The 21,502-nt window shown below is 38.4% G+C and overlaps 1 protein-coding gene across 6 annotated transcripts in view; it reads left to right on the top strand.

Moving 5' to 3' along the window:
• The window catches only part of CYRIB (CYFIP related Rac1 interactor B), a 146,030-nt gene that overhangs the window by 91,891 nt on the left and 32,637 nt on the right, over positions 1-21,502 (top strand). For 2 of the 6 annotated variants that reach the window (XM_059395167.1, XM_059395166.1), the window contains exon 3: positions 19,982-20,064. The exons of 3 other annotated variants lie outside the window; for them this stretch is intronic. In XM_059395167.1, coding sequence (XP_059251150.1) covers positions 19,992-20,064 — 73 coding nt within the window. In that variant the 5' untranslated portion in view covers positions 19,982-19,991. Of the gene's footprint in view, positions 1-19,981; positions 20,065-20,982; positions 21,060-21,502 lie in introns of those variants that run through there. One more of the 6 variants, XM_059395165.1, reaches the window with a different exon arrangement.

The following is a 21,502-nucleotide window of genomic DNA, read 5'->3' as shown; positions in this document are numbered from 1 at the left end:
AACAATTTTGCTAACTATTGTAATTTTAAATAGTCATGAATTTGCAGTAACTGTAGTATAATATGAAAATACCTCTGTTTCTATTGATGATAAGTTCATAGGTATTTCTAGTACACTGCATTGTTGCCTGTAATTTTGATTGAAGGAATTGTAAAACTTCACCTAGAGGTTAGTGAAAAGGTTCCCATCCAAGTCCAGGTCACTGAATTGTTCCTCTGGACCCTAGATTAAGAACTCATGCTTTTGAAAAGTTAGCTAGGCTTTCTTGCTCCATCATATTTGAGTAAGTGTGTGTGTGTGTTTTTTTTTTTAATGTTGTATATAATTCATCTTTAAAGAGTGGAGTTACACACTCATTTCTTAAGAAATATCCCAATGGTGTAGGCTAGACGTTCTTGAAATAAATAGCTTTGAAGAAACTTCAGTTTGCTGGTCAATAATCACAGAAACAGTGGCATATTCTGTGGAAAAGGGAGTTGCAGATAAGTGGTAAGCCTTGGAGAGTGCCCATCTCCAGAGAATTCACATTCTGTTTCAAGGAACACGAAATTAACATGTAAAAAATAAAATACCAGCTTGAGATGTTGAAAGTTTAATGAGAAAAAAAAAATCATGATTTCCACAGGAAGGATACAAATAGTTAGGTCTGATGCTTGTATTATGGAATCAGAAAGAAAGGTCAAGACTTATAAAAAGTCATCAAATGTTTTACAGTTAGTTCAGTAACATGAACTGTACAATGATCATGTGCCAGCCTAAGCTAGGAAGAGCCCAGAATGGTGTTACTAAATTTGACAAATGGTCGTTCAGAACCTTGTAGCTGACTACCAATAAAGGGATTGGCAGACCTGTTGAAGCTTGACTGATAGCAAAAACACTATTGTTTTGAAGGGGACACAGTGGGGCATCTGACTTTGCGGTATTTTTTGGTTGTGGTGCACTTGGTTTGTTCTGGTGACGTGATCTGCCCGTATGCCGTATTTTAAAAATGTTCTCAAAGGCTTCACTATCAGGATCCTTAGATTAAGCCCCACTTCTAAAAACTAATTTGCTGCTTTTGCCAAGTCCCCAAGTTTCTCTAGTCCTCAGTTTCTTCCTATAAAATTAGAGAACCTGAGCTACATGATTTCAGGTCCTCTCATGAACCTGGTATTCTGGGCTGATTTTCTTTCTACCTTTTCTGGGACCCTTCCCTTCCTTTCTCTTTCTCCTTACCAGCAGCATTTGAAAGATGGTAAAAATACTCAAAGTTGTTAAGTAGTTTGAACTTTTGTTTATATAAATATTGCCCTAGTAAAAGCTATACAAAACTTTAAAAGCTATAATTATTAGATAGTATACTTTGTTCAGAATGTTTTTATGATGTATATACTCTGCATTTTGGTCTGCTGGAGTCTTTTTAGCCTTACAAGTGGTACTGATTTTTAAATGTAGGAAGATTATTCAAGTACACATTTTTAAGATTATGTGATTACCAAGAAGAGGAAATTTATATTTTGTTTTCATATTCTGTTTGATTATGATGAGTCTGGAGGAGTTATATTTAAGAGAATGGTTTTAATTGAAGTTCAGGAGCTGTAATGTCACTGTACTGAATTCCTTTAATATGCTGGGTCCAAACAGAGAGACCTGACAAATGGTAGAGAAATATTTAAGGACATTTCTTAGTCACCATCTGTCATCTTTTCTAGTCAGTGTTTTGTTTTGTTTAGTTTTTTTTCCCTTAAAATATTTTTTTTCTCTGAGAATTTTATTCCTAATTTAGAAATTTTTATGCTGGTATTAATTTCTTTCAAGAAGACTTCAGAGTTTTAATTTTCTTTTTTTTTTTTCTTAGAATTTTAATTTTCTTTACTCTTTTTGGCTGAATTATGTGTATTTTCATTTATGACTAAGAAGAAGATGGCAGAATGGTTAAGAGAACTGTTAGGAGCCAGGTTTGTGTGAGTGAGAATTCTAGCCTCATTGTTTACTAATTTGTTGACTTTGAGAAAGTTATTTAATCCTTCTGACCCTCAGGTTGCTCAGAAGTAAAATGGGTATTGTAGTGTTAGACAACCTCCAAAATGGTGGAGAACTTTATAAGATAATACTGTGTATATATTACTTGGCATCGTGTGTGGCACACAGAAAGATCTCAGTCATTTGTTTTTACTTTCATTTAGTCCTCAAAGCGTCCAAGGGCCTCTGCAAAGTGCTTGGGACATGAAAATTAAGTTAAGTCACACTCAGGGCAAGATGGTTTTGATGCCCTTAGTTCCTTCAGTCTGTAATGTTAAAGAAGGTCCTTATGATAAATATTCCTAGATAACCCTTTCTAAACTTCGTTCTCTTTGGAAACTAAAGCATCATAATTACTAGAAAGGAGATAGCTTGTTTGTAATTTTTTGCATATGTGAGTATGTGTTTATAGTCTAATGGGTAACTTTCTTTTGACCTCAGGTTAATGTATTTTAAGATATTTCCGATACTTAATGGGTTGTCAAGTGCCATAGGGACTATTTAATTCTCAGAACCCAGTGAGAACTGAGGCCAGTGAGGAGAAATTAACAAATGGGCAAATATTAGCTTAATATAAGCTTTGTGTGATTCTTCGCAGGATTCATGTTGGATTAATTGTGCATCATTTAATCTTCCACTAAAGTTCCTAAAAAAGTTTCTAAAAATTGACTGAAGTCTAAATTTTTTTTTAAAGATTTTATTTATTTCTTGGAGAGAGAGGGCTTAAGCAGGGGGTGGGGACAGAGGGAGAAGGAGAAGCAGACTCCCCAGTGATCAGGGAGCCTGACATGCTTGATCTCAGGACCCCAAGATCATGACCCGGGCCAAGGGCAGACACTCAACCAACGAGCTACCCAGGTGCCTCTGAATCATTTGAGAATAGAATGAGTTACCCCTGGATATAGTCATGCAGAATGAATACTACGCAGTTGGCTGCTTGGCATGGATGTTGTAGAACAGGTACATATTTGACTAGACAGTCAAGTTTGAGTCTTCCATTTTAGCACATGTTGTGTTTAGTCTGGGCTGCTATAACAAAATGCAGTAAACTAGGTGGCTTATAAATAGCAGAAATTTATTTCTCATAGTTCTGGAGGCTGGAAGTCCCAGGATCAAGGTGCTAGCATAGTTGGGTTCAGGTGAGGCCCACTTCTGAGTTCATAACACAGCTGTCCTTTTGCTGTGTCCTCATATGGTCGAAAGAGCAATGGAGTTTTCAGGGGTCATTTCTTTCAGAGCATTAATTCCATTCATGAGGTCTCCACACTGATGACCCAATCACCTTTCAAAGGGTTTAATCATTTTGGGTTTTAGGATTTCACAGGTGAATTATGAGGGGACATAGACATTCATGTTCTATCTCTTGCACTTTTATGTAGAATAGAAAGAGCTGATATATAAAATAGGCTTGGTAGCAAAACCAGACAAGAACAGAGAAAAAAATTAGTAGGTTGTCTTACTTACAAAATAATCTAAAGTGGAATCTTTGGCCAAATCTAGAAATACAAATTTTTAAGTGACCGTGTAATGTTAATACCAGGAATGCAAGGATGGTTTAGCAGTTAAAAATGTAGTCATGTAATCTTATATTCTTATAATCTCATATTCATAGATTAAATGAAAAAATGGTTGATATGATAAAGATGAGAGTTCTGCCTCAGAGTGGTGTGTGTGTGTGTGATGTGTATTTAATGCAAAATCAAGTCAAAATCCCAATAAGATATTTGTAGAACTTGACAGTTTTGTTGGTGAACAAAAGACTAGATTAGCTAAGGCACTTTTGCAGATTAATCATTACTTAAATGGTAAGCACAGACCACAAAGAAAAGTGGGTTTTACATGTGACAGACGGCACCATAGACAAAGTTAAGACTAGGATACTGCAGTATTACAGACGAGGAGAAAATATTTGCCATGTGTATAAGCATGGCACCATCAAAACATTGGTACCCAAAAGTCCTATCTAGAATTCCTAAAGTCCAGCTGTGGGGACTGGAGAGTGGCATATCAGCTGGAATTGAATTAGGAAAACATACCATCCTGGGTATTTCAAACAGGGAATTTAATATAGAGGATTGGTTATGAAGGTATTAGACTAGAAGAGCAAAGGAGAAGAAAAGACATAGAATGGCCAAAAAAAAAAAAAAAAAAAAAAGATGGGATCATGGCTTTGCTACCAGAGACAAGCTGCTCCCACCATTAGACGGCGACCCACAAGGCTGCACTTTGTTCTGCCTCTAACTGGGGCAGCACATACTGGCCTCCCCTTATCTGACTGCTCTTAGAGCAGTTGCTGGTGTGTCCTGGCTAGAGACAGAAAGCTCTCTCTCTCCTGCCTTCTCATTTTCCAGTGCCTCTTATTGACATAACCTAACAACTGGAAAGAATGTCATGTACAGATTCTGGGCCCCCGCAGTGTGGACTACAGTGCATAGAAATGTAGGTGTAGGAAAGATTGTAGAAAAATAAATAATACAAGTTACAAAGGACATGAATATAAATTTTACAGATGACCTATAAACATGGAGAGGCACATTTTTACTGGTAATCAAGAAAATGTAAATTAAAGCATCATTGAGATATTTCACAATCTAAACATTAAAGCTTGAGGTTTTGGAGGATGGAAGAGAGGTGATCTTTTGCTAGTGGAAGAGTGAATTGATAGAAGTACTGTGGAGAGCAGTTTGGCACAATGTAGTAAAATTATAGTTGCCCTTTAATTTCTATATGGCCATCTGGTGGAAACTCTTGTACATGGGTATATGTAGTATGAAAGGATATGTGTAAAGCATACTTTGCTAAGAGAAAAATTGAAAAGGCATTGTCCCTCAATAGGTGAATAAGTAAGTGGTTTCTTTGAACCACGAAATACTGTATACGAAGTGAACATGGGTAATTCTCAAAACATTAATGACTGAGAAAAGTAAGTTCTAAAAGAATATGGACAATAAATCATGCATATTTGAAAAGCTGTGTTATGAATACAGACCTCCATAGTAAAAATTGTAAAATATGTTTGGAAAGGAAGCATACTTTTAGGATTAGTTTTAGGGGATGGAGGAGGGGAAAGTTGGTTGGGGAAGGTTGGAAGGTTAACTGCTCAGAAACATAGGGAGGCCTCTGAAGCACATACGGCGAAATGTCATTGCTTTAATCTGGTGGTAGAGTATGTGAGTGTATATATTTATTTATGTTTAAGTTATTTTCTAATTTTAAGAAATAGAAAGCAAGAAGGACTTAAGAATCAGCTCCTCTAGGAAGCCTTTGGTGAGGTGTTCCTTTTTCCGTATGCTCATTGCGTCGTCTGCGTGCTTCTGCGTGGAGCATGCCGCACCATCGTGGCTGGTCTCTTCCACTCGTCTGTGAATTCCTCTGTGCCAGATACTCACTGTCTGTTGTAGTATTCGGCAGACAGGAACTAAGGAAAGGTGGTTTGATTTAAAATAGCAACTATCACCAGGCACTGTCAGCACCAGTTAGCTGTAGAAGTACTCAAGGTTTTACATAATGCGAGGGGTTTTATTTAATGGCTCATCCATGCATTGTTGCATGGGTATCGCAAAGTGTTCAGACACCTGAATTCCAATCCAGTCGTTTTTGTTGGGCATCTTTGAATGAGTTGTGTGTGTATCAGTATCAGTGTATCAGTGACTATACATTTAAATTTTAAGATTAGAAGAGTGGAGGACAGGAGAGAGAAAGATAATCTCAGGCAGACTCCCTGCTGAGTGCAGAGCCAGATTCAGGGCTCCATATTACAGGGCTCCATCTCAGGAACCCCTGAGATCATGATCCGAGCAGAAATCAAGAGTCACACACTTAACTGACGAGCCACCCAGCTGTGCCCCTCTATATTTAATTTTTAAAAAAATTATTGATACAAAAGATTACCTTTATTTGTAAGCATGAAAGCCTAAAAGACTCCCTGGATCCAGTGATAACTGAGGAACTGGAACCTTACCCAGACCTTTGAAGTTGCCTGGTACTATGGCCCTGTCTCTCTCCAGAGATAAAAAGTATCTCAAACTTGGTGTTTATTATTCTCTTGCATTTTTATATATTTTACCATATATGTATGGATATAATCTTTTATGGGTTTCAAAATAGTAGTCCTTTTTTTTTTTTTTTTTTTAAGATTTTATTTATTTGAGAGCGAGCAAGCGAGAGAACTTAAGCAGGGGGAATAGGAGAGGGAGAAACAGGCTTCCTGCCCAGCAGGGAGCCTGATGTGGGGCTTGATCCCAGGTCGCTGGGATCATGACCTGAGCAGAAGGCAGCTGCTTAAGGACAGAGCCACCCAGGCGCCCCAGTCATCCTTTTTTATTTTTATTTTTTTTAAAGATTTTATTTATTTATTTGACAGAGAGAAATCACAAGTAGATGAAGAGGCAGGCAGGCAGAGAGAGAGAGGGAAGCAGGCTTCCTGCTGAGCAGAGAGCCCGATGCGGGACTCGATCCCAGGACCCTGAGATCATGACCTGAGCTGAAGGCAGCGGCTTAACCCACTGAGCCACCCAGGCGCCCCCCAGTCATCCTTTTTTAAAAAAAAGATTTTATTTATTTATTTGAGAGAAAGCGAGCAAGCAAGCGAGCGAGAGGGCATGAGCTGGGGGAGGGGCGCAGTGGGAAAGAGACTCTCCAGTGAGCAGGGAGTCCAATGCTGGCCCAATTCTAGAACTCCAGCGTCATGACCCAAGCCAAAGGCAGCCACCCAACCAACTGAGCCACTCAGGTGCCCATAAAATAGGGGTACATTTTAAAAAGTGAGTTCACAGTACTATTTCTATTTCTTGTTTAATGATCATATTTTTTCAAGAGAAATCTTTTTAATCTTTGTAAAATAGGTAATTTGGGGGTTCAGCGTTTTTGGCTTTTTTCATATTCTCATCACCTTCCTGTACATTCTTAAATTACTTACTTGCTTTGGAACTTTATATTAGCCCTTCTAATAACCTGTGTTTGTACCTGATGTAAAGCATCGTAGCAGGAAGCATGTCTTTGCTTTCTTGTTTTAAATTTGCAACTCAGGCATTAATTTGCAGTGGTGGTTTGAGGCATGGAAGAGTACTGTTACTAGTAATCTCTGAATCAAACTCAAAGATGCCATGACAGTCTGAAGTGATAGTAATTTATTATGGTTCACTTCCATTTAAGGAATAGTATTGATCTCCTAATTTATTGTATTTATCACACATGACCAGGCATCCTAGTGAGTCTTTTATTTAAAATAGTATAGGGGCACCTGGGTGGCTCAGTGGATTAAAGCCTCTGCCTTCAGCTCAGGTGATGATCCTAAGGTCCTGGGATCAAGCCCTGCATCGGGCTCTCTGCTCAGTGGGGAGCCTGCTTCCCCCTCTCTCTCTGTCTGCCTCTCTGCCTGCTTGTGATCTCTCTCAAATAAATAAATAAAATCTTAAAAAAAAATAGTGTAAGTAATGTTATTTATTTATTCATTTGACAGAGAGAGAAAGAGAGAGAGAGCGAGCAGAAGCAGAGGGAGCGGCAGGCAGAGGGAGAAGCAGGATTCCCACTGAGCAGGGAGCCCGATGTGGGACTCTATCCCAGGACTCTGGGATCATGACCTGAGCTGAAGGTACCTGTTTGATGGACTGAGCCACTCAGCCGTCCCAAGGTTTTTCTTTTAACATACTAAATCTAAGTGTATCCACTAGATGTCAGCATTAGGAGAGATGCAGTGTAACGTGTAGACTCATAGCCAGAAGCAATATGAGAGATTCAGTCTAACCAAGTACTTGACTTGGATCAAGTCACATATTTTGTGGGAGAGTAAAGACTAGAAATTAGGTCTCCTCGTTGCCATTCTATTGTTCATTTATGTCACTCTCTTCAAGACTGGTAACTCCTCTCCGTGTTATTACTGGGCTAATTATATTGCTCTTGGGATTTATGGTGAAATTTTAGTAGTTCTCTGGTGATAGTGTGGCTGGGCACACAGTAATACCTGAATCCTGCATCTTCTCCTCTACATTTTACAAAGGAAGGAGAATCAAAGGATCTCTTTATTAATAGCTACACTAGTATCTGATGATGATAGATTAGATATTGTGGGTAAGGATAAAGGAGTAAGCTACTCTCTAAAACTTTCTATCAGTCAGATTTCAACCAAGATAGCAGAAACCTTGCTAGGTATATTTCAAAAGGAATTTAACATGTGGATTTATTTATACAAATGTTGGAAGCTTGAGCAAAAAAAGGTTTGCAAGTTTTTACTCACAGCACTGCTGACATTAATTCTGAAGTGTTTCGCAACACCTCTTCTGATACCAAATGTGTGGAGCTTTTTTTCCCATACCAGTCAATTCTCCCAACTCTCCAGACACCAGTCCTACAGTTCATTTTAGTACTGATGCTGACTCCTAGCTATGCAGAGTTGGTGCGCAGACCTCACAGGTTAAGGGCTTAGTCCCACAATGCTCCAGTTTATTCCAGATGCCATTCACAAATCTAGGCCTCCTGTACTTCTGACCGTCCAGGTGTGAAAGGGGGCTAGGGGTGGGGGGCTCCCATGACTCCTTCCTCAGGTTTGAAAATCTGCTGTAATGGGTCACAGAACTCAGAGAAACACTTTACACTAGTACCAGTTTATTATAAAGGAATTTTATAAAGGGTACAAATGAGCAGCCATATGAAGAGGTATGTAAGGTGAGGTCCAGAAATGTCCTGAGCGTAGATGCTTCCGTCTCTGTGGAGTTGGGGTGTGTTCCCTTCCTAGTATGTGGATGTATTTACCAATTTGGAATTTCCTCAGGCTCCATCATTTATGGGTTTTTATGGAGGTCCCATTATATAGGCATGACTGATTTTAAATCATTGGCCATTGGTGATCAATCTCTAGTCCCTCTCCCCTTGCCAGAGGTCACGTGGTAAGGCTGCAGTCTAAGTGTGCCTTGGTCTTTGTGGTGACCAGCCCTCATCTTGAAGCTACAGGGGACTCATTAAAAGATGCCCCTGTTACCCAGGAAATTCCAAGGGATTTAGGATCCCGGGTTAGGCATGGGGAGGGCAGGTGGGATAAAGACCATATACATGTGCTATTCTGTCTCATGAGGTAACTAAGATATTAATGATAACTACAGGAAGCAGCTTTCACTTCTTGAGCTGGGGTAAAGAAGCGAAAGGTAGGTTTGACAGAATTTAGGAGCTTGAAGGAGGACCTCTGTAAGACTGGAAGCTCAGACCTCTGGAGGGGTCAGGGACTGCAGTGCTGCTTGGCATTCCCTGGGAGCTGGAGCCTAGAGCCGTAGTGAACTTTGCTTGTTTTTTAAGATTTTAGGGGCCCCTGAGTGGCTCAGTTGGTTAAGCATCTGCCTTCAGCTCAGGTCATGATCCCAGGATCCTGTGATTGAGCCCCACATCAGGCTCCATGCTTAGCAGGGAGCCTGCTTCTTCCTCTCCCACTGCCCCTTCCCCAGCTTGTGCTCTTTCTCTCTCTCTCCAAAATAAATAAAATCTTTTTTCCCCTAGTCATAGAGCATGTGTGAATGGGGGCAGGAGCAGAGGGAGGGAGACCAGCAAACTTGCTTGCTGAACGCAGAACCTGATGCCGGGGCCCAGTCCCACAACCCCGAAATCATGACCTGAGCCGAAATTAAGAGTCTGACGCCTAATCAACTGAGCAACCCCAGGTGCCCCCAAATAGCTAGCTTTTGATGACAGGAAATGCTGACAGGACTTGAAAACAGTGATCCCCCCCCCCCCCAAGTTTTATTTATTTAAATAATCTCTACACTTAACATGGAGCTTGAACTCATGACTCTGAGATCAAGAGTCTCATGCTCTTCCAACTCAGTCAGCTAGAAGCCCCCACAGAGGGACCTTCTTTCTTCCCACCTTCCAATGTCCTTGTAGTTGGTGGGGCCCAGTGAGAAGCCATCTGACAAAGGCGTCTAGGAGATACCCTTTTCAGCTTTTTTGTCCCAACATTAAAAGGAGATTATAGAACGATGGGCTTGGTGGTGAGCATAAGTAGGTAAATAACTGTCACAGTCTACCTTTTTGACCACACAGTAATCATTCATCTTTTTTGTTTTGAGTACAGTGCCACTGTTTTCATGCTTCCTTTTAGAATTCTATCTAACACTTGGATAGTGCATGCTCAGATGGTCTTAGGATCCCAGAGGGGATGTGCAGTCTGCTTATTTTACCAAATGTTGTGGAACCAGGAGTGGAGAGAGAGTTGAAGTCCTGGGAGCTTAGATTCTGCTTAAACATGTTTACCTTGTAAAGATCAGAAAACAGGAGGGGCAAGAGGAAAAGGGATATCTTGTTACTGCATTTATTAAAAAATGTTTGTTGCTCAGTCATTGTGATTGTGTTAGAAGAAAGATTCTGTTTAGCAGCTTCCCTTCTTGGGAAGAAAGAATTGAAGATGAAGGTACTGGCAGGTCAGGGTGTGATGTGCATTTGTAGTGCAGTCAGTGGAGCAGATAGTGTCATGTCGGGATAATTATTATAGATGCTTTATTGGGAGGCTAGCCTGAGGTGGTTATTTCTCTCCGTTACAGTGGCACTCAACTAACTATTGAAGATTTCCCACTTCGTGCACAAAGTTAGTATGTTCAGTACAATCAACCACTATGTTCCTAAAGTAAGTGTAGCCATGTTAGAAGCTAAGAAGGAATTGTGATCGTACCTCTCCTTTAAATTAATGTGTACCTGAATGATTCTTCAAATAAGAGAAATGCCACTAGATCTAACCTGTTTACAGTTTGTAAATGAATTCAGTAGGTATTTATTGGCTATTTACTCTGTCGCTCTTTGAAGATTTACTTTGCGTGCTTGTATCAGAGATGCATCAAATACATACTTGGCCAATAAAGTCAGTATTCAGCTAAGACCAAAGCCAAAAATCATCATAGAATATGCTTCTGGAATATATTATCAGAAAATATACTGAAATGTTAATTATTACGATGTTACTAATTTGAACAGATTTTAAAAATTTGAGCTACTGAAAATATTTTGTTCTTAGACTATTGTCAGCTGCTCAGTGACTCCTGGGCTACTCTGGTGTTCATTTGCAATATTAAATCAACATTGGCTTTTAAATAGTGATGATGTACTTTTATAGAAGTAGTTCTGTAAACAAGACTTTGTGCCGTATTTGAAGGGGATGGTGCTTTTTAGAAGCAGATGTGCTAAGTGATATTGTTGATACCATTTGAAATTTTTTTGAAGTTCCTTCTATTTTAGCTTGTACTTGCTGCTTCATGGAGTCACTTGAGAAATGTTTATCTTTAATAAACCTTTTACCTAGAAATATGGCATTAGAGTTTTATAACTGGCTTGCATGATAGCAAAACTGAATTTCTACCTGCCTTTTAACTTTGCATTCACCTAATTGCAACATTTTCTTTATTGTGGAATGATTAGAAGGATCATTCTAGCATATGTCCTATAGTATTTTTGTAATTATTCTCTAAGAGCCTGCTAATTTAATTTTTCAACAGGTTCCGGTAGGTGAAGTACTTTCTCTGAAAGAACCATTGCTTATTAGTAATTTTGTTTTTGTTGGCATTATTATTCAGATTGCAATATTAATTTTTTAATATTAAAGTAGATTTTTTTTTTTAAAGATTTTATTTATTTGACAGACAGAAATCACAAGTAGACAGAGAGGCAGGCAGAGAGAGAGGAGGAAGCAGGCTCCCCGCTGAGCAGAGAGCCCGATGCGGGACTCGATCCCAGGACGCTGGGATCATGACCTGAGCCGAAGGCAGCGGCTTAACCCACTGAGCCACCCAGGCGCCCTAAAGTAGATTTTTTAACAAGTACTTAGCTGCTTGATTGAGCAACTCCAGAATCTCTTGTATATCTGGTGGGTTTTTTTTGGAGAGTTATGAAACTGATTCACTATATCTTTGCTAATGCAAAATATATTTTGCTATATTACATTGTGTCATAATTAGTTTCTGAACACACAGCTGAAGAATGTGAACAAAGCATAAGCTTGTGATTCCTCAGCTACCCTTAGCCTTCATCATGTGTGTTTCATTGTCAGTGAAAATTGAATCATATTTTTCATTAGTGATTTTCCATTCTGTTAATATTTCTTCAGATTCATGATACATGTTATATGAGAACCAGAAATCTCTTGGTAAGTAAAGCAGAAGTGTGGTTGAATTCTCCATTAACCCACCATCTTGTCCATTTTATTTATTTATTTATTTAAAAGATTTTATCTATTTATTTGACAGACAGAGATCACAAGCAGGTAGAGAGGCAGGGAGAGAGAGAGAGAGGAGGAAGCAGGCTCCCCGCTGAGCAGAGAGCCTGATGTGGGATTTGATCCTAGGACCCTGAGATCATGACCTGAGCTGAAGGCAGAGCCTTAACCCTCTGAGCCACCCAGGTGCCCCCATCTTGTCCATTTTAAACTCTTCCTGTTGCTTTTACAGGTCTAAATGTCCAACAATACAGAGAAATACAATATTTAATATTAAGTGATGTTTTTATGCACAACAAAATATGATTCAGCAGCAATTTCTGGTAATATGTTCTCTAGAAGACCTTTTTGCCTAGAATTCCGAGCTGGATAGATACAAAAAGTTCTTTGTCTTCAACACTAAAAATGGTTGGCAGTTTTTAGTGGTCACTTCAGTAAGTTATTTTGCCCTCAAACTTTTTTAGTCACTATAAATTAGAAGGTATAGTTTTGTATTAAAGCATTCCTATAAAATCTGTTGTTGTGAGTTTTTTTTTTTTAAAGAAAAGAAAGTATATTTTTCAGTATCTCCTTTTCTCTAACACTTCATCGTATTTCCTTGAGTTCTTTATTCCTTTATCCACGTTGAAGATGATAATAGATGTTGGCTTGGTACTGGAGATTGTTCTCCTTATAAAATTTTGATAGTACAGGATCAACACTTTGTTTTTAGTTCCTTAGATTTGAAGAATTCCCAAATAGGGCTTTTGGGGGAAGACTTACAGTCTAAAGGAAACTAAATAAAACTTAAACCCACATTTCCAAGCTTTCTTTTTTAATGTTAGCAATGCTGTTCAGTTTTACAAAGATCAGAATAATGATGTAGGCTAGTCTCCATTCTTACTTGGAGCCATACTGGTGGCTGTAGAAGGATATTATGTTCTTGCTTAGTTAGGTGGGCATACTGTAAACTTTCTTGATATTCATATTATCTGTCACTGTTTCTCTAATTTTTTTAGTCTTTCATAAATTCTTACTTGTTGCTCATAAGACTGTGGCTTTTACTGAGAGAGAGAAAGAGAATCTTCATTATTCTGACTGGGAAAACATGCATGCTTTCTAAATTCTCAGGCCTTTTTTTTTTTTTTTTTTTAAATTCAGTTTTCAGTTGTCAGTATTTATCTTGGTTTTTCCTCCTCCTTTCTTGAAACACTTCTAAAACTTTACAAATTTTTGTTTTCTGTATTTTCAGTCATTTGTTTATTGAGAAAATATTTATGACTACCTAGTACATCCCCAAGCATTGTTTCAGGTGCTTGGGATAGAGTGCTGTACAAAATAGAGCCCTTATCTTCTTAAAAGTTTACCTTGCAGTGGCAGACACAAATAGATAAAGGTATAGATCTGTGTTAGATGGTGATAACCATCAGTTTGGGAATAGGAAAGAGAGATTTTACAGGTGGATTAGTCAAGAAAGCCTTCTGTAGGGTGGTTTGATTGAAACTGTGACCTGTGAAGCACGGTAGCTTCTCATTTGAAGGTGTGTGACACAGCATTCCAGGCAAGGGAAAAAGCAGGTCCAGAGGCTCCAAGGAGAGAGAAACCTTGCTTTGTTAGAGAAACTGCAACAGGCTGCTGTGGAGAGTAGTGGGAGATGAGTCCAAAGTGAGTCGGGGACAGATCATGTAGGCTTTTGTAGGACCTGGTAAGAAGTTTGGATTTTATTCTGAGTGCATGTGTAAGCCATTGCATGTTTTTCAGCAGAGAAAGGATGTGGTTGATTTATATTTTTAAGAGATTGCTTTGATTCTTAAATAAAAAGACATTGTAACAGGAAGCAGAAGTAGAAGCAGTTAGGAGGTTTTCGAAGTAATCCCAGCAAGAAATGATGGTGGCAAGAACAAGGCTGATACAGCAGTGAAGAGGTGAGATGGGCTCTCCTTTAAGCTGATGAGAAAAGTGTATTGAGGAGGAGAAAATGTCAGTTATGTCAGATGCTCCTGAAAGGGGAAGTAAGGTGAGGACTTGAGAATTAACTGTTGGAGTTAGCAACATGGGGGTTATTTGATGAACCTGCCAAAACAATTTTGGTGGTGTAGGGTGGGACAAAAGCCTGGTTGGAGAGGACTAAAAGACAAAGCAACTCTTCGTAAGGAATTTTGGTGCCAAGAGAAGCAGGGAATAGGGTGGGAACTGGAAGGGGAAATGCAATCCAGGAAAGTTTTTGTTTTGTTTAGGATGGAAGAAGTAACTATGGATGCCAAAGGGAAAGGTATGGAAAAAGAACAGCTTTAAAGTAGAACAGAAACTCAGAAGAATGGATTGTCCTAAATGTCAGATGAAGAACATATTTCAGGAAGGAGTGAGTGATAAACTGGGTCAAAGGCTGTTAGGAGATCAAGGTTGAAGTATGAAAATTGCCCTTTGGAGTTAGCCAGATGCAAGCTTTGGGGATCTTGACAGGGACTAGCTTCATCATATTGGTGGGACTAAAAGCCAGATTGGAACATTGAAAGAATGGGAGGTAAAAAGTGAAAGAAATAACTACAGGCAACTTGTGTGAACAGTTCTTGCTGTAAAGACGATAGGCAAGATGGTGTACGGGAGACCTGAAGCCTTGGGTAGGAGAACCAGGTCTCTCGGGAATAGGTGCAGAGAGGCACACTGAATGGTTACTGGTGAAGAAGGGGTGGAAAGAACAGTAGATGATTCATTCTTTCTTTCTCTCTTTCGACAACGTAGTGAAGTCATTTCTTGCACTTGAGGATGGAAGATAGGTTGTTAGAGGTGTGAGGAGATATAAAATAAATAAGCCTTGTGGAATGGTCACCTGGTGAAGTGGGAGAGTAGATTGATTGATAGGATAGTGGGGCAGAACTGAGGATGCATTTCATGTTAGTGGCTATACATTTAAAGTAGTGGTTCTTAACTGGGGCAGTTTTGCCCCCCAGGAGGTATTTGACAACATCTGGGGTGCTGTTGGTTGTCACAGCTGGGTGCTGGGGTGATACCAGGTATCTAGTGAGTAGAGGCCTGGAATGAATACTGCTCAACATCCTACAGTGCCCAGGACAGCTCCCACAACAAAGGATTATATGGTTCAAGTGTTAATAATGCCGACTTTAGGAAACCCTCATTTATAAGGAAGCTAATTGATGTGTTTGAGTTTTTCTTTATTCTCATCCCCCACCCAGAAATAGTAAGTTTATAAACCAAATGTGAAACAAACTGACAAATAAAGTAATTCAGATTATGTTAAATATGCTGACGGAAGAAGTTGGGTAATGTGATCGAAGGTACTAAGGTGGAGGCATCTACTGTGGATAAGGTTGGCAGACAGATCGCGTCTGAAGAGGAGGCATTAGTGGGGCCTGAAGAATGAAAAAAAGGCCAGCCGTGGGAGAATCTTGGGGACTAGCATTCTAGGCAGAGGAGACAGCTTTATAAAGCCCCTGAGCGCAAAAGGGTAAATGAAATAACAGCATCTCCTAGGAATTTTCTACAAAGGGAGGAAATAGTACATTAACTGTAACGTATAGTTATGTTTCTGTTGGCTTCTATTATTCTAATTAAAGAAGCTTCTTTTCAAATGTTTTGTGGGAAAATGGTTTAGTGTATTTATGAAGTGCCTTTTGTGCACTCAAAAATACATTCCACAGACTCCAGGCCAGGAAGAGCAAGTTCCTTTGCAGGTAACTCACCAACTTGGAAACAAACATAACATAAGAGCTCACAATCACAAAATTTTACCAGAAATACTGTGAACACTTGAAGTGACCTATATCTGATTTCTGTGTGTAACATTTCTTCTTAGCTTATTTAGTAGATATTTATAATATTTAGTTTATTTATAATATTTAGTTTTTCAGATTGTAAAACAGTTTATTATTCTAAATTATACTATTTATTACTTACTAGTGCCTCTCAAATAATAAAAAGCATTTGGCCCGAGTTTAACACTCTCTTTTTTATCTCTTAGTGTCTTTTGTATCACATTTATTAATCTAAAACTTAGAAATCTTACTAGTCAGAATGTTTTAGATGTCAATGACAGAAACCCACCTCAGCTAAACAGATAAAAAGGAAATTGGTTGAAATAAACTAGGATATCTTTTTTTTTTTTTTTTTTTTAAATAAACTAGGATATCTTAAAGCCAGAGGAAAATCCAGCAACTGAACCAAGGGAAATGGCAGCCTAGAGTTCAGGAACAAATGGAATTAGAAATTAGTGACTTCAGGACACTTTTCTCTAGTGCATTCTGGCTTTATCCTTTGTGACAGACTGGCTTTTTCTGTGGCAGGAAATATGGCTTCCACACACTGAAGCCTCAGCGTTCCTTGGGGTGTGCTACTGGAACAGATCCTCTAACATGGCCATAGCAATAGCAGTAAATAGGTGCCAAACATGGTTACAACATGTTTTGCTTCTGTTAACCCATTTAATTGATTTTATGAACCCTCTGCAGTGGATATTAATATTATTAATGATTTACAGATGAGGCATGGGAAAATTAAGAAACCTGACTATAGTTGCAGGGCTTAGAAGTAAGTAGCAGAGCTGGGGTTTGGGGTACCCCGGCAGTCTGGTACCTACCAGACCTGACAGCTACCATACTGTATTTGTTGAAATCAGGGGATGGAGAGATTTTGTTTATTGTGGTTTTGGCTAAAGAGTTAAACTGTGCAAGACAGGGATATGGTTTTGATTATTCGTTTATCCTTATTAAAAAGATACAATAACTGATAATATTATAATGAACTGTTTTCAGGTCTTTGAAAAATTCCCTGAGTTATTTATTTAAGTAATCTCTACACCCATCATTGGGCTTGAACTCAAAACCCTCAGGTCAAGAGTCTCCTGCTCCTCCAACTGAGCCACCCTAACTCCCTGAGTTTTTGTTCAAAGAGGCACATGTAGTTTGGTTTGCTTACATAGATCTTTCTTTTCCTTTTCCTTTTCTTTTCTTTTTTTTTTTTTTAAGATTTTATTTATTTATTTGACAGAGAGAGATTACAAGCAGGCAGAGAGAGAGAGGAGGAAGCAGGCTCCCCGCTGAGCAGGGAGCCTGATGCAGGGCTCGATCCCAGGACCCTGAGATCATGACTTGAGCCAAAGGCAGAGGCTTAACCCTCTGAGCCTCCCAGGCATCCCTATGTAGATCTTTCTTGAGTGCTCTTTGGTAAAGAAACTTTCTGAGTTGTATGCATTCATACTACATTCAGTGGTTCTCAACCAAGGATGATTCTTCCTGGGAACATGTGATAGTATCTTGAGTCATTTTTGGTTGTCACAACTTGTGTGCTATATTGCATATATAGCCTCCATACATATAGGCCCAGGATGTTGCTAAAGGTCCTACCGTGTGAGACAGTCCTCTCACCACAAAAGAATTGTCCAGCCTCAGATGTTAATAGTACTGCAGTTGAGAAACCTGTACTAGATAAGCTGGGCCGTTTTCAAACTAAGTGTTTGGGATGAAGAGGTAAGAAATTCTAAATTTTTGAGTACTTGTTGAGGGGATTAAGGTCACATCGGGCTAGAGTGCCTTGAAAGAAGGACCACATAGTAGAAGAAGTTCACAGAGGTGTGCATAGGGAAATGAAGCAGACAGACTTGGCCAATTTTGAGTATTTTCCTTGAGGATCGACTGTGTGCATACAAGTAAAAAGGTAAGGAAACCTAATCTCCCTTCCTCCTGTACCTGATGATGATCTCGTAAGACTAATTTTAGGATAGCATTTCAGCAATATTCTTGAAAATAAGTGGTCTTTGTCATTTACTGTGATTTATGACATTGAAATTCATTGGTAAGTTGAAGATTGGCTTGTATTAAAGAAGTAGAGCTATTACTGTTTTTTAAAAATAATTTTGTAATTCTAGGGTTATAGTTAACAGTATCCAACATTTATCTCATGCTTTCTGTGTGCCAGATCCTGTGCTAAGTTAGTGCTTAATCTCACTGAACTCTCCTAATAACCCTTTAAAATAGTTTCTGTGGTATGTATATTTTGCTGATGAAGAAAATGAGCCCTGGAAATGTTAACTGGCATCCTCAAGGTCCGACAGCTTGTCAGCTAGAGGTGGAATTCTGGTTCGAGTCCACAGAAGTACTGTCTTAACACCAAATGGTGTGCTGCCTTTTTTTTCTTAAAGATAATTTCAGTCCTCTCTTGTGCTTATTTTCCATCTGTAGTTGAAATTTTGATACCATTAGGTAATTCTTTGTATATTTGGTCTCAGTTCTTGTTAGTGAAGGACTTTTATATATGTTTAGAAACAGATATTCCATATATATGTGAAAACTTATAAATTAAAGCTGTGAAGTGCTCTATTTCCAAATAGTTCCAAAGGGGAAAAAACAATTCTTGAATAAATTTGGTAACCAATTTGAGGTCTTATTTGGATGTGAAGATTTTGGAAAAACACTTATATTTTCTGTCTATAAAAAAGCCTAGAATTTCAGTGGATAAGATAATCAAGATGAAATATTTCCCTTTCTTTTACTCTTAGTTTATCTGTGTAAAACATTGTATGAAATCTTTCCAGTGAAATTCTGTGTAAGAAGGATTTTAATATCAAAAATAAGATAGATTCTGACCTCTCCGACTGTAAGAGAGGACTTTTCGGTGTTTATCATTTGTGAATAAATTTTAACATTTTCTAAGAAGTGTGTGGTCAGTCCACCACACTTTGACTGATAAAGCAAATAACTTACACATATACTATTAGCTCCTCTTTGGGATGCTCAGAGTCAGATAAGTATGCCACTGCCCAGAGAGTAAGTAGAGGAAGGGGTGGGGGGAATGCACAGTATAGATGCCCAGAAGTCCTAACTCTTTTCAGATGGTCTGTAATGGGGGTGAGTAATAAGATGTCTCTTTTCACTGATAAAAAATACTGTTACTTTTTTGTTTTGTTTCATTTATATTTGCTAGCAGTTCCCTATTTGGAGAAGAAAAAACAATTGAAACTGAGAAGGGAGGGTGTGGGGTGCCTCTGCTATCACAGTTTGCCTTCCTTATAGTTACTGCAGTTTCACAGTTTGAGCCTGGTTTCCCCGATGTTCCTTCCACCCTCACTGACTGATGGCAGATTGGGGGGCAAGATTTATGCTAATGCATTAATTTTTACTGTTTTTCCTCTGCAAACTTACTAAGTTGTGATGATTGCTGGCTCCCTTTTGCTTGTTTGTTGTGTTAAGTTCCAAGTCATATACTTTGAGTGTTTGTAAATAGTTGATACTGTTGAATTATCCATCTTTGAGTTAAATAATGAAAAATCTGATTAATTTTAGGAGTATAGAAGATGTAAGAAATACTGGTTTATGTGTGGGAAAACTTTCTAAATGGGTCATCGATTGATAACTCCCTTCGGTCTTTAATGGTTAAATGTGGTTTAAATACTGTCTTCCTAGTATTCCCAATAGGGTGGAAACTCTCCCTATTAAAAATAATAGTTTCAGCTTTCACTTATTTGAGAGTTCTGTTTTTGATGTTAAATTGAGAATATATGCCTCAAACATTTTAAAGGAGTAACACTAGCATAGTTATTAATTAAATGTAAATATTGCAAGTTATATGTAAAAATATCTTTTTTCCAATCTTGCTTTATGTAACTTTTTTGATGTGTGGAAAAGAGGGAAAGGGCTCTAAACTCAGAGCCAATGTGCTTTTGTTGTTCCAAATTTTCAGTGCCAGAAGTATATAAACCTGCACCTGTTGGTAATTATGAGCAAGCCAGCCTTTGCCAAATCCCAGGCCTCTGCTTAAAATTTTTTTACTGGAACTAAATGATGTTGCCATTTTTATTTTTAGGTTTGCTGGCATGGGTAATCTCATTAAGGTGCTAACCAGGGACATAGACCACAATGCAGCACATTTTTTCTTGGACTTTGAAAGTAAGTCTCTTTAGCCCTTCACAGCTGGTGCATAATGGTAAAGGTGAAAGATGGTCACACCGCAGTGAAGGCTGGCCCGAATATTTGTTAATAAAATATGGGGATCAAACAAAGTTTGCATGATTTTTTTCTTACTCGTAGGCAAACATCACCATCATATGTATAATTCTTTAGTTTTTCATTTGCTAAAATCATGTCGAGTCTGTAGCCAGTGCCGTCCTCTCATTAGTCCATGAAGCAACCAGCCTTATGATGAACATTCTAATAGTATGCCTTGGTGACTGCGCCCAGCAATGCGTTTGCTCAGAATCCTGTGATAATCTTACAGAAAATCAGTATGGTGCTGCATATCCAGAGTCAGTACTTTATACAACCTCCATAAATTTATTAGTAATCCAAATTTGGTTAGAAATATATGCTTTAATGAATGGCATACAGGAAGTAAGCTGAATATTCTGCTATGTTAAGATGAAATGCAAAGGTGAGCTGTGGCCAAAACTCTCCATATTTGGCTTTGAAATAAATCTTTGTTTCAGTGCAATATTAAACAAGATTACATGTGAATAATTCTTGATAAGAAATTTCTTTTTCAGAATACTAGCACTATTGGAATACTTAAAGAATTTTTCATTATAAGGCCATTAATGAAACTTGTCTTGGGAGAATTTTGAGAAGAATTAGACCAACAGTTGTGCCATTGTGTACAGGAAAACCACATTTCACCTCTAGGTCCTACATATCAACACCCTGAGAACCCGGTTTGCTGTCTGCCAGAGCACAGTCTGGGTAACCTGAAGGATGAATTCATGGCCTAATGAACATTTTCCCTGTTACTATTTTTTTTTTTTTTAAATTTCAGATGTTCTTTTTTATAAAGGGATATTTTCTCTTTTCTCATTCTTGTCTTGACAGGTACCTTAACATGGGGAATCTTCTTAAAGTTTTGACATGCACAGACCTTGAGCAGGGGCCAAATTTTTTCCTTGATTTTGAAAGTGAGAAGATGATTTTATATCTATTTCTCTTTGCCTGCAGTAGACTGCGTCTGTCTTGCACTAAATGAATGTTTCTACTTTGCCATCTTTTAACTGCTTTGCATGACTGAGCTATGAATTGTTTGAGTAAAATTTCTGGTGCCTTCTAGAACTAGAAGTCATATTCTATAGATTAAATTATGATAAAATGTTTTTACTTGAATTTTTATAGGAGAGTCTTATCTCCTAGTTGGACATTATTTTGTAATTGGAGATACTCTAATGAAAATTTTCATGAGAAAATTTTGGTGGAAAGGACAAATGCTACTTTGAGATTTGTTAATAGAAGCAATATTTGGGGGAAAATTTATTGCAGTTGAGAAAAATTGACTAGGCTTTAATTACTCTATGTATCTATTGAAGTATTTTAAATTACAAATCTGTTCATGAAGGCCATTCAAAGC

Source organism: Mustela nigripes, chromosome 3 (genome assembly GCF_022355385.1).
Source record: "Mustela nigripes isolate SB6536 chromosome 3, MUSNIG.SB6536, whole genome shotgun sequence".
Taxonomy (NCBI): domain Eukaryota; kingdom Metazoa; phylum Chordata; class Mammalia; order Carnivora; family Mustelidae; genus Mustela; species Mustela nigripes.
This window is presented reverse-complemented; position numbering and strand designations above follow the sequence as displayed.